Source organism: Protobothrops mucrosquamatus, unplaced genomic scaffold, assembly GCF_001527695.2.
Source record: "Protobothrops mucrosquamatus isolate PMUCROS unplaced genomic scaffold, P.Mucros_1.0 scaffold4782, whole genome shotgun sequence".
In the NCBI taxonomy this organism is placed as follows: domain Eukaryota; kingdom Metazoa; phylum Chordata; class Lepidosauria; order Squamata; family Viperidae; genus Protobothrops; species Protobothrops mucrosquamatus.
This window is the reverse complement of record NW_015390672.1, coordinates 67,968-79,713: the sequence shown is the minus strand read 5'-3', so window position 1 is coordinate 79,713 and position 11,746 is coordinate 67,968. Positions and strand designations below refer to the sequence as shown.

The 11,746-nt window shown below is 50.4% G+C and overlaps 1 protein-coding gene across 1 annotated transcript in view; it reads left to right on the top strand.

The window, feature by feature from the left end:
* The window catches only part of LOC107299307 (activated CDC42 kinase 1-like), a 28,978-nt gene that overhangs the window by 7,029 nt on the left and 10,203 nt on the right, over positions 1 to 11,746 (top strand). Inside the window, exons 3-5 of the mRNA XM_029286741.1 lie at positions 31 to 899; positions 2,279 to 2,374; positions 4,008 to 4,135. Coding sequence (XP_029142574.1) covers positions 31 to 899; positions 2,279 to 2,374; positions 4,008 to 4,135 — 1,093 coding nt within the window. The remainder of the gene's footprint in view (positions 1 to 30; positions 900 to 2,278; positions 2,375 to 4,007; positions 4,136 to 11,746) is intronic.

Sequence of the window (11,746 nt, the reverse complement as noted above, 5' to 3'; positions counted from 1 at the left end):
TCAACGGCGGCTTGGCCGCCCCCGAGGGAGACCCCCGCCCCGCTCTCCCCTTGGAGGACAACCTCTTCTTGCCCGCCAAGGAGAGCAAGCAGCCCAGCCCGGCCCAGACCACGGAGATCTTCCAGGAACTGCAGCAGGAGTGCATGAAGCACCTCAAGGTGCCCCGGGGTGGACCTTCCGGGGCCGCCGTCCCGAGTCCCGGCGAGGAGAAGCCGCGGATCCCTCCTCGGGTGCCCATCCTGCCCCTCCCGTTCCGGCGGAACGAGCCCGGCCGTTGGTCCGGAGACCTGTCGCCGGCCTCCGGAGGGGAGGAAGACCGTCCTCCCCAGATCCCACCCCGGGATCGCTTGTCCCAACCGGGATCCAGAACTCCCAGCCCCAGGTCCCTCCAAGGCGGCTCTCCGCAACCGCGAGCCAACCTCTGCTCCCCGCTTTCTCTGGGGGGCTTCCTGTCCACCTCGCCCGGGAAGCCGCCCATGCCCACCACCCAGAGCTTCGCCCTGGACCCCAAGTACGCCACCCCCAAAGTCATCCAGGCCCAGGGGAAGGAGTGCGCCAAGGGCCCCTGCATCTTGCCCATCGTCAAGGACGGGCGGAAAGTCAGCAACACCCACTACTATCTCCTCCCGGAGCGCCCGCCTTACCTGGACAAATACGAGAAGTTCTTCAAGGAGGCCAAGAGCCCGGAGGGGGGAGGCGGCGGCGGGCCGAGCCGAGTGGTCAGCACGGCCACGGTGCGGCCCATGATCCAGCAGCAGCAGCAGTCGCCGGCCCCGGCGGACTACAAAGCCAACTTCTCGGCCAACAATAGCAACAGCAGCGTCAAGGCCACCTGTGGCCTCCAGAAGATCGTCTACGAGGGTTCGGAAGGCCCTCGGGGTTCGGAGAAGATACGGCAGGTGAGTGGTCCTCTCGGGCGGGGCCGCCTCGCGGGAGCTGGAGGAGCAGGTGGACCGACCGGTGTGGGGGTCCTGGGGGGGCTCCCTGAGCTGGGTGGTTTTTCTTGCAGACGTTTCACGACCCAACTACGGAACGTCATCAGGGCTAGAAGGGAGAGGGGGGTTTGTGGAGAGGAGGAGGAGGAAAAGAGGAGGATAATTATGGGATCCTTGGTGCTCTCTGAGCTGGGTTCCAAGCTCAAGAGAGCAGCGAAGATCCCTCATTTCAACTCTTGAGTTACAAATAGACTCGATTGGAGCGACCCCTGACTTCCCGGAGTCCCTGGTGGCCTCCCCTCCAGAGAAGTCACCAGGGGGTCCTTGCCCAGGTCACAAGTCGGCGGGAAGCCCACCGATCCACCATGGCGGTGGTGGTTCCCACAACACTTAACTGGGCCTGCAGTAAACTAGCTCATCAGGATGGATTTGATCTCCATTGGGGTTTGAAGGCTGCACCTTTGCCTTAATTGTCTTATGCTCCCTTCCCTTCCCTCCTCCCCTCCCTTCTTTTCTCCTCCCTCCGTTCCTCCCTCCTTCCTTCCTCCCTCCGCCCTTCCATCCCTTCCTTCTCCCTCCCTTCCTCTGTTCCTTTCTCCTTCCCTCCTTTCCTCTGTTCCTCCTTCCTTCCTCTGTCCTTCCATGCGTCCCTTCTCCCTCCATTCCTTCCTTCTCCCTCCCTCCCTTCCTCTGTTCCTTCCTCCTTCCCTCCCTCCCTCCCTTCCTTCCTCTGTTCCTTCCTCTTTTCCTCTGTTCCTCCTTCTCTTCCTTCCATGTGTCCCTTCTCCCTCCCTTCCTCTGTTCCTTCCTCCTTCCCTCCTTTCTTCCTTCCTCCTTCCTTCCTCCTCCCTCCCTCCATTCCTTCCTTTTTTCTTTCCTCCTTCCGTCCCTTCCTCCCTCCCTTCCTCTGTTCCTTCCTTCCTCCCTCCCTCCTTTCTTCCTCTTTCCCTCCATTCCTCCCTCCCTCCTTCCGTCCCTTTCTCCCTTCTTTCTCTCTCTCTCCCTCCCTCCTTCCCTTCCTCCCTTCCTTTTTTCTTTCCTCCTTCCGTTCCTTCCTCCCTCCCTCCCTCCCTCCTGTAGCAGCGGAGTGGTTAAAAATGCAGTATTGCAAGCAAACTCTGCCCACTGCCAGGGGTTCAATCCTGACTGGCTGAAGGTTGCCTCAGCCTTCCATCCTTCCCAGATCCATAAAACGAGGACCCAGATTGTTTGGGGGGGGGGAGCAATACACTGACTCTAAACTGCTTAGAGAGGGCTGTAAAGCACCATGAAGCGGTGTATAAGTCTGTGTGCTGTTGCTGCACAGATGTTGCCCAGCTGCACCATCTTGATCCCCTTTGCAGGTCCAGGAGACGGTGCACGGGGTCACCACCGAGGAGTGTCAAGCCGCCCTGCAGAATCACAGCTGGAACGTGCAGAAGGCTGTCCAGTACCTGAAGGTAGAAACATCTGCATGGAGCATTTCTCCTCCTCCTGGCGCAAGGAACAGGAGGGAGATTTTTTGAGTGTGTGTGTGTGTGTGTAACCCTAGCCCAGAATAAATCAAATGAAAACCAAAAGCAACCCATGAGGAAGACTCCTTTTGATCATGAAGTTACAGACCAGCCTTCCCGATCCTGTGGGGTCCTTGGTGCTGTCTGACCTTGGTTTTCCTGCAGACGTTTCATCACCAAACTAGGTAACATTTTCAGTGCTAGAAGAATAGAGTAGGGAAGGGAAGGGAAGAGAAGAGAAGAGAAGGGAAGGGAAGGGAAGGGAAGGGAAGGGAAGGGAATGGAATGGAATGGAATGGAATGGAATAGAATAGAATAGAATAGAATAGAATAGAATAGAATAGAATAATAATTAGAATAGAATAGAAAATAGAACAGAATAGAATAAAATAGAATAATAATTAGAATAGAATAAAAAGGAACAGAACAGAAAACAGAACAGAACAATAGAATGGAATAGAATAGAATAGAATAGAATAGAATAGAATAGAATAGAAAATAGAACAGAATAGAATAGAATAGAATAGAATAATAATTAGAATAGCATAGAGAAAAGGAATAGAATAGAATAATAATTAGAATAGAATAGAGAAAAGGAATAGAATAGAATAAATAGAATAATAATTAGAATAGAATAGGAGAAAAGGAACAGAACAGAAAACAGAACAGAACAATAGAATAGAATAGAAATTAGAATAGAATAGAATAGAATAGAATAGGGAATGAATAGAATAGAATAGAACAGAACAGAATAGAAAATAACAGAATAGAATAGAAAATAACAATAGAATAGAAAATAACAATAGAATAGAAAATAACAGAATAGAATAGAAAATAACAATAGAATAGAAAATAACAGAATAGAATAGAATAGAATAGAATAGAAAATAACAATAGAAAATAGAACAGAACAGAATAGAATAGAATAGAATAATAATTAGAATAGAATAGAGAAAAGGAATAGAATAGAATAATAATTAGAATAGAATAGAGAAAAGGAATAGAATAGAATAATAATTGGAATAGAATAGAGAAAAGGAATAGAATAAATAGAATAATAATTAGAATAGAATAGAGAAAAGGAACAGAACAGAAAGCAGAACAGAACAATAGAATAGAATGGAAAATAGAATAGAATAGAATAGAATAGAATAGAATAGAATAGAATAGAATAGAAAGGGACCTTGGAGGTCTTCTAGTCCAGCCCCCTGCTCAAGCAGGAGAACCTACACCATCTCAGACAGGTGACCGTCTAGTCTCTTCTTGAAAATCTCCAGTGATGGAACGCCCACGATTTCTGGTGGCAAGCTGTTCCACTGGTTGATTGTCCTCATTGTCAGAAGGAGGAGGAGCAGGAGAACTGTGGGCTGTTTTCATGTCCCCCCCGGTCCTCCTTTTCTCTAGACTGGCCGTACCCAAATCCTTACAATGTTTTTGTCTCCAGGCCTTTAATCCTCTGAGTTGCTCTCCTCCCCACTTCTTCCAAAGTCCCAACATCTTTTTTTTGTAATGTGTGGTGACCACCTTGGCTGTAGTTTTTGTAATGCGATGCTCTCTCCCGCCTGCCCCTCGTCTGCAGGTTGAGCAGCTCTTCTGCCTGGGACTGAAGACGCGGCTGGATTGTCACAAAGTTCTGGAGATGTTCAACTGGAACTTGGAGCAGGCCAGTTCTCACCTGCTGGACCCCTACAACGCCGGCCAACTCAAGTAAGAGGAACCATGTGGCACGGCTGGCTGCATTCTCTTCCGGAAGGGAAGCTTTTTCTCCTTGCCAGGATGTGAGCCTACAGCAGGGGTCTTCAAACTGGGCCCTTTGATGACTGGTGGACTTCAACTCCCAGAATTTCTCAGCCAGCCTCCATTTTGTTTGTTAGATTTAAGACAGGGGTCTTCAAACCGGGCCCTTGTATGACTTGTGGACTTCAACTCCCAGAATTCCTCAGCCAGCCTCCATTTTGTTTGTTAGATTTAAGACAGGGGTCTTCAAACCGGGCCCTTTTATGACTTGTGGACTTCAACTCCCAGAATTCCTCAGCCAGCCTCCATTTTGTTTGTTAGATTTAAGACAGGGGTCTTCAAACCGGGCCCTTTTATGACTGGTGGACTTCAACTCCCAGAATTCCTCAGCCAGCCTCCATTTTGTTTGTTAGATTTAAGACAGGAGTCTTCAAACATGGCCCTTTTATGACTGGCGGACTTCAATTCCCAGAATTCCTCAGCCAGGCACGCTGGCTGAGGAATTCTGGGAATTGAAGTCCACCAGTCATGAAGGGGCCCTAGTTCCCCCATGCTGGCTCAGGAATTCTGGGAGTTGAAGTCCACAAGTCATGAGGGGGCCATAGTTCCCCCACGCTGGCTGAGGAATTCTGGGAGTTGAAGTCTACGCATCATGAAAGGGGCCATAATTCCCCCATGCTGGCTCAGGAATTCTGGGAGTTGAAGTCCACGAGTCATGAAGGGGCCAAGTTTGAATACAGGCGGTCTCCCATCCGGGTACAGGTAGTCCTCGACTTAACAACGGTCCATTTAGTGACCAAAGTTACAACAGCATGTGAAAAAGGGACTGAAAACCATTGTTCACACTTAATGACCGTTGTAGCCTCCCCGTGGTCACAGTATCAAAATTCAGACGCTTGGCCACTGGTTCATATTTATGACGGTCGCAGTGTCCCCCCGGGGGTCACTCTTTTGCGACCTTCGGACAAGCCACGCCAATGGGGAAGCCGTGTTACCAGCTTAACAACAGCAGCATTTCACTTAACGGCTGTGGCAAAAACGGTCGTAAAAGGGGGCAAAACTCACTTTGCAACTGTCTCACTTAACAACGGAAAGTTTGGGACTCGGCTGTGGCCGTAAGTCGTGGAGTACCTGTGCTTTAGTGGCTTCATTTCAGTATGTTGGATGAATCTGGCTTGGTTAGTTGGCTTGAAGATCCGTGCAATGCGCGATCTCGGAAAAGAGACAAACTTGAGAAGCCAGTAAAATGTGCTGTGTGAATGCCTCCAAGATAAGAAGAGCGATTCTCTTCTCAGTTCTTCTTTTCCACTGATTTTTTTTTTCCTCCCCTGCAGATATACTCCTCACTGCTTGCTCCTGGGAGAGAGAGAGAGAGATGGAGGGAGGGAGGCAGAGAAGGAGGGAGAAAAGGAGGATGGATGGAAGGGAAGGAAGGAAGGAAGAAGGGAATGAGGAAACGAGAAAGGAAGGGAGGGTGGAAGGAGAAGGAAGTGAAAGGAATGGAGGGATGAAGGTAGGATGGAAGGAAGAGAGGGAGGGAAGGAAGGAAGGAGAAGGGAATGAGGAAACAGAAGGGAGAAAGGAAGGAAGGAAGGGATGAAGGTAAGATGGAAGGAAGGAAGAGAGGGAGGATGGAAGGTAGGGAGGAAGGAGAAGGGAATAAAGCAAGGAAGGGAGAGAGGAGGGAAGGAAGGAAGAAGGGAATGAAAGGGATGAAGGTAGGCTGAAAGGAAGGTAGAGAGGGAGGGAGGATGGAAGAAAGGAAGGAGAAAGGAAAAAGAAAGGAGAGGAGAAAAGGAAGAGAGAAAGAAAAGAGAAAAAGAAAGAAAAAAATTCACTTTATTTTCTTTGCTTGCTTTTCATCCTTCCAGACGGTGAATAGTATTCGTCTTCCCAAGCAATGGACCCTTGGGGGGGGAAGGAAATGCCCAGAATCGTTGACCGTCTTCCAACCTTATTGGACCAAGCGTTGCTTTTGAGGCAGTGGATGATGGATCCTGGAGAAGAAGGCGCCCTGCAGCTAGGACTGCCCTGAACAGCCGGCAGGGTCCCGCCGCCTCCCGCCTCCCTCTCATCCAGTGACTGTACCCCCCCCCTTCCCTCTCTCGGCGGAGGCAGGCTGAGTTGCTTGCGTTCTCCCTGCTTCGGCTCTTAATTCTCGCTGCTGGATTCCTTTTGTAAAGAGAAGTGTTCGCGTTAATATATAAAATACTCTGTTCTATTTTGGAGAAAAAAAGGATGGCCTTTCCACTTGCACGTTCCTCTCCGGGGAAGGGACGGGGGGCGTTGAATCCTTGGGAAGAGGGCCGAAGGGGCTAGCAAGCCCCTAAAGGGGTGTGGGGGAGAACCAGTGACATGACATGATTTAACGGTACGTAGGAAAGGCCTTGGGAGACCGAGGAAGGGAAGCTGTCTAGATCAGGGCTTTTCAACCAGTGGTAGGGGTACCACCTGTGGTACATTGGCACCTGGCAGGTGGTACGCGACCATCCTAGAAAAGGGGTAGTGGGGGAGGGGAATGAGCTGAACCGGTGGCAGCACCCCACAAGCCTGAGCGAGAGACGGCTGGAGCTGCAGGGCTGTCAGGGCTCAGCGGAAGCGCCAGGATCAGCGCCAGGATCCAGCTGGATCTCGTTGCTGATCCTGGTGCTTCTGCTGAGCCCAGAAGAAGCGCCGATCAGCTGGAATGTTGCAGCCCCTCCAGGGTCTTGTGATTTACATTCAGAGGCTTGGCAACGGATTCATATTTATGACGGTCACAGTGTCCCAGGGTCATGTGAAGGGACCAAAACCTGCTGCAGCCACCCAGCAGACGGGGGGGGGGGATAAAAAGCAAACAGCCCCCCACCCCACCCCCGTTGTCCCTAATCCTCAACAGAAATGCTCACAACAATGAAAACCTCGGACAGGAGGAAGAGCGCCGCCAGGCGGGCAGGCAGGTGTCTTGCTCGGCTGTGGCTTGGGGGGCACTTTTTTCAGTGCCATTGTAACTTCGAACAGTCACTAAGCGAACTGTTGTAAGTCGAGGACTACCTGCACTTCATCACTTTTTTCCTTTTTGGGGGGGGGGTGTCATCAAGTTTTTGACACCTTGCTAGGCGACTGGTGGTCCTCGGATGTTGTCATATCCTAAAAGTGGTACAATGGGTGAAAAGGTTGAAAAGCCCTGTTCTAGAGAACAGGCAGGTAAGAGACAGCTGAGTTGGCTCCCTTATTTGTATCTTTCCCCCACGGTCATATACACTTATATACTGCTTGACAGTGTGTCAGTTTACAGCCTTCTCTGAGCAGTTTAGAGAGTCAGCCCATTGCCCCCCCTCTCCCCTCAACAATCTGGGTCCTCATTTTACCGACCTGGGAAGGATGGAAGCCTTGAGTCAACTTTGAGCCGGTCAGGATCGAACTCCTGGCAGTGGGTAGAATTAACCTGCAATGCTGCATTCTAACCACTGCACCACCACGGAAGGAAGGAAGGAAGGAAAGAGAAAGGAAAGGAAAGGAAAGGAAGAAAAAGAAAGGAAGGAAAGAAAGAAAGAAAAATAGAAATAGCAATAGCACTTACATACTGCTTCCCAATGCTTTACGGCCCTCGTTGAGCAGTTTACAGAGTCTGCCTTTTGCCCCCAACAATCTGGGTCCTCATTTTACCGACCTCGGAAGGCTGAGTCAACCTTGAGACGGTTAGGATCGAACTGCTGGCAGTGAGCAGAGTTAGCTTGCAATGCTGCATTTTAACCTCTGCACCACCACGGGAGGGTGGGGAGGGAAGGAAGGAAGGAGAGAGAGAGGAAACAGAAAGAAAGAGAAAAAGAAAGGAAAGAAAGGGGAAGGAAAGAAAGAAAGAAAAAGAAAGCAATAGCACTTATATGCTGCTTCACAATTCTCTCTGAGCAGCTTCCAGAATTTGCATCTTGACCCCAACAATCTGGGTCCTCATTTTACCAACCTTGGAAGGCTGAGTTAAGCTCGAACTGGTCAGGGGGCTGGACTAGAAGACCTCCAAGGTCCCTTCCAGCTCTATTCTATTCTATTCATTCCCTTTTCTATTCTAATTTCTATTCTATTCTTTCTATTTATATATTCTGTTTTGTTCTGTTCTATTCTATTCTATTCATTCCCTATTCTATTCTATTCTATTCTATTCCTTTTCTCTATTCCATTCCATTCCATTCCATATTCTATTCTATTCTATTCATTCCCTATTCTATTCTATTCTGGTCAGGATCGAACTCCTGGCAGCGGGCAGAATTAGCCTGCAATTCTGCATTCTAACCACCGCGCCACCAGGACCCCCGGGGTTAAATCAAACAGGGTGAACTTGGAAGTACTACTAGTACGCGAAGGTAACTATGATATAGTTGCCATTATTGAAACTCGGTGGGATCAGACTCCTGGCTGGAATGTGCTGATGGAAGGAGGCCAGCTATTCCAAAGAAACTGGACGTAACGAAAGAGGAGACGAAGTTGCATTATATATATATAAAAGCTCACTACAGCTTTACAGTCCCAAAGGCGGCCACTGGACTTCCTTGTTTTTCCTTTGAAGACATTTCGCTCCTCGCCCAAGAAGCTTCTTCAGCTCTGACTGGATGGTGGGGAAACGGAAGGATTTATACTCCTTGCAGACCGCCGGTCGTTTGCATCCTTTTAGAGAGTCGTTGAGGCCACTTGGAGGTTGAACCTGTGTCCTCAGGGCCACCTGAGTGGTGCAAATGGGTGGTGGAGCCTGCTGGGAACCGCTGAAAGCGTGGTCGACCAGAGATGGGTGGTGTGGTCCCCTTCCCCTTCTGTTCTTTTGGGGATCGGGAGAAGAAAAAAAGACATTAATTAATCGATCCCCGTGTTCTCATTAAGGCCTCGCGGGCTCAGGAACGGGAGCAAACGAGCTTATCAAGACGCCTGGATAGAACATCTGAGGCTCTACCCGGAGTTTTAACCCCCAAATTATCTTTTGAACAGCCACTTGCCTAGGATCTTAACACGGAGGGGGGGCACCTTGTGGTCATCTAGTCCAACCCCCTTTACTCAGGGCGGGAATCTGAATTCAAGCCCCTGAGGCTTGAACCTGGGGCTTGCTTGGTCCTTCACCTTCTTTTACAAAGTCCTGGGGGGTCACCTGAGCGGTGCAAAATGGGTTTGGGGCCTTCTGGGAACTGCGGAAAGTGTTGTCGACTGGAGATGGGTGGTGTGGTACCCCTCCCCTTCTGTTGACAAGAGGCCTGTTGAATTTGGATCTAGATGGCCTCTTTGACCCCTCTTTCAAGCCAGCGGTCCTCTCTGTCCAAAATGGGGACTGGGCTATCTTTCAAAAGAGCGGCCTTGGTCTTTTAAACGCAGATGGACTGTTGAATCTTAATGATGATGATGATGATGATGATGGAAGGGACCTTGGAGGTCATCTAGTCCAACCCCCTGCTCAGGCAGGAAAACCTATACCAGTGATGGTGAACCTTTTAGAGACCGAGTGCCCCAAAACCACCACCACCCATCCCCGTTCCTGCTCCGCCCTGCCCACTGGGCCACCCACCACTTCCACGGCCCGCCACAGATCACCCAGGCAGCCCAGCAGCGCCATGGCGGTCACGCCCTCCGCCCGTGCCCCCCAGCATCATCTGCGCAGGACGGAGCGCAAGGGCAGAGTCTTGTCCCCGCTGCCCGCCTACCATGTCCTTGGCTGGGCTGCTTCGCATGGGCTGCGCCCAGGGGTGACTCTCCTCCGGGGGGGGCTGCTGGGGAGGAGGGGGGCCGTGGGAGGAGGCGGGGCTGGGGAGACAGTGCATGTGCCCACAGAGAAGGCTCCGAGTGCCGCCTCTGGCACCCGTGCCATAGGTTCGCCACCACTGTTCTAGATTGCTTCTCTCCTTGATTAGTTTCCATCCGTTGCTTCTTGTCCTGCCTTCAGGTGCTTTGGAGAATGGCTTGACTCCCTCTTCTTTGGGGCAGCCCCTGAGATACTGGAAGACTGCTATCATATCCCCCCCTCGTCCTTTTCGTCATTAAATGAGACATAACCCAATTCCAGCAACCGTTCCTTGTATGCTTTAGCCTCCAGTCCCCTGATCCTCTTTGTTGCTCTTCTCTGCACTCTTTCTAGAGTCTCCACATCTTTTTTACAGCGTGGTGACCAAAACTGGATGCAGTATTCCAAGTGTGGCCTTACCAAGGCCTTGTAAAGTGGTATTAATACTTCACCTGATCTTGATTCTCTCCCTCTGTTAATGCAGCCTTGCACTGTGTTGGCTTTTTTGGCAGCTGCAGCACACAGCTGGCTCCTATTTAAGGGATTGTCCACTAGGACTCCGAGGTCCCTCTCACAGTTACTACTATTGAGTCTCAGGTACCCCCTATATTATACCCATACATTTGGTTTTTCTTGCCTAAATGTAGAACCTTACTTTTTTCACCCTTGAATTTCATTTTGTTAGATAGCGCCCAGTGTTCAAGTCTGTCCAGATCCTCCTGTATCTCACCAGTCTGAGCTGGTCAGCTGGTGGTCTTTTTCCCTTGGTACAGATAGTCCTCAACGTACAACCGTTCGTTTGGCGAGGATTCAAATTTACGACAGCACAGGGGGAAAAAAAAGAGGTTCACGTAATCTTGATTCTCTCCCTCTGTTAATGCAGCCCAGCACTGTGTTGGCTCTTTCGGCAGCTGCAGCACACGGCTGGCTCCTATCCACTATTTCTTTGCTTCGTCACACGTCCACCATAAGGGATAAAAAGACCCTTCTTTACATTTCAGTTGCTCGGCCTTTTGTTGAGTCAACAGGTGGGGTCACTGTGACATCACCAACTGTCCTGGATGGTAGAACCTGGCCCATCTATGTGGCCTTGTGGACTCCAGAATCCTGGGTTTGAACCAGGAGAGACCAGTGGTCTCTTTGGATGGGAGATTATTTCTGGAGTAAGGGGTCTTCAAGCCTTGCTCGTTTTAACTGCTGGTCGAGCTGAGCTTTGTAAGGACAAAGCTTGAAAGCGTGAAGGTCATTCCAGCTTTCCAACCTTGCTATTGAGAGAGACTTCTCCCCCGTTGGTTGAGCAGGTAAGATGCCCTTCATGATCCTTGCTGCTCTCTTGATGTTTCATGACCCAACTGTCAGAATAACAGAGTTTGGAAGGGACCTTGGAGGTCTTCCAATCCAGCCCCCTGCTCAAGCAGGAAACACTATATCATTGGAGACAAATGGCTGTCCCATCTCTTCTTAAAAACTATGCACTAGAACAGGGGTCTTCAAACTTGGCCCTTTTATGACTCGTGGACTCCAACTCCCAGAATTCTTCAGCCAGCGTGGGGGAACTAGGGCCCCTTCATGACTCATGGACTTCAACTCCCAGAATTCCTGAGCCAGCGTGGGGGAACTATGGCCCCTTCATGACTCGTGGACTTCAACTCCCAGAATTCCTGAGCCAGCGTGGGGGAACTATGGCCCCTTCATGACTCGTGGACTTCAACTCCCAGAATTCCTCAGCCAGCATGGGGAACTGTGGCCCCTTCATGACTCCTGGACTTCAACTCCCAGAATTCCTCAGCCAGCGTGGGGGAACTATGGCCCCTTCATGACTCATGGACTTCAACTCCCAG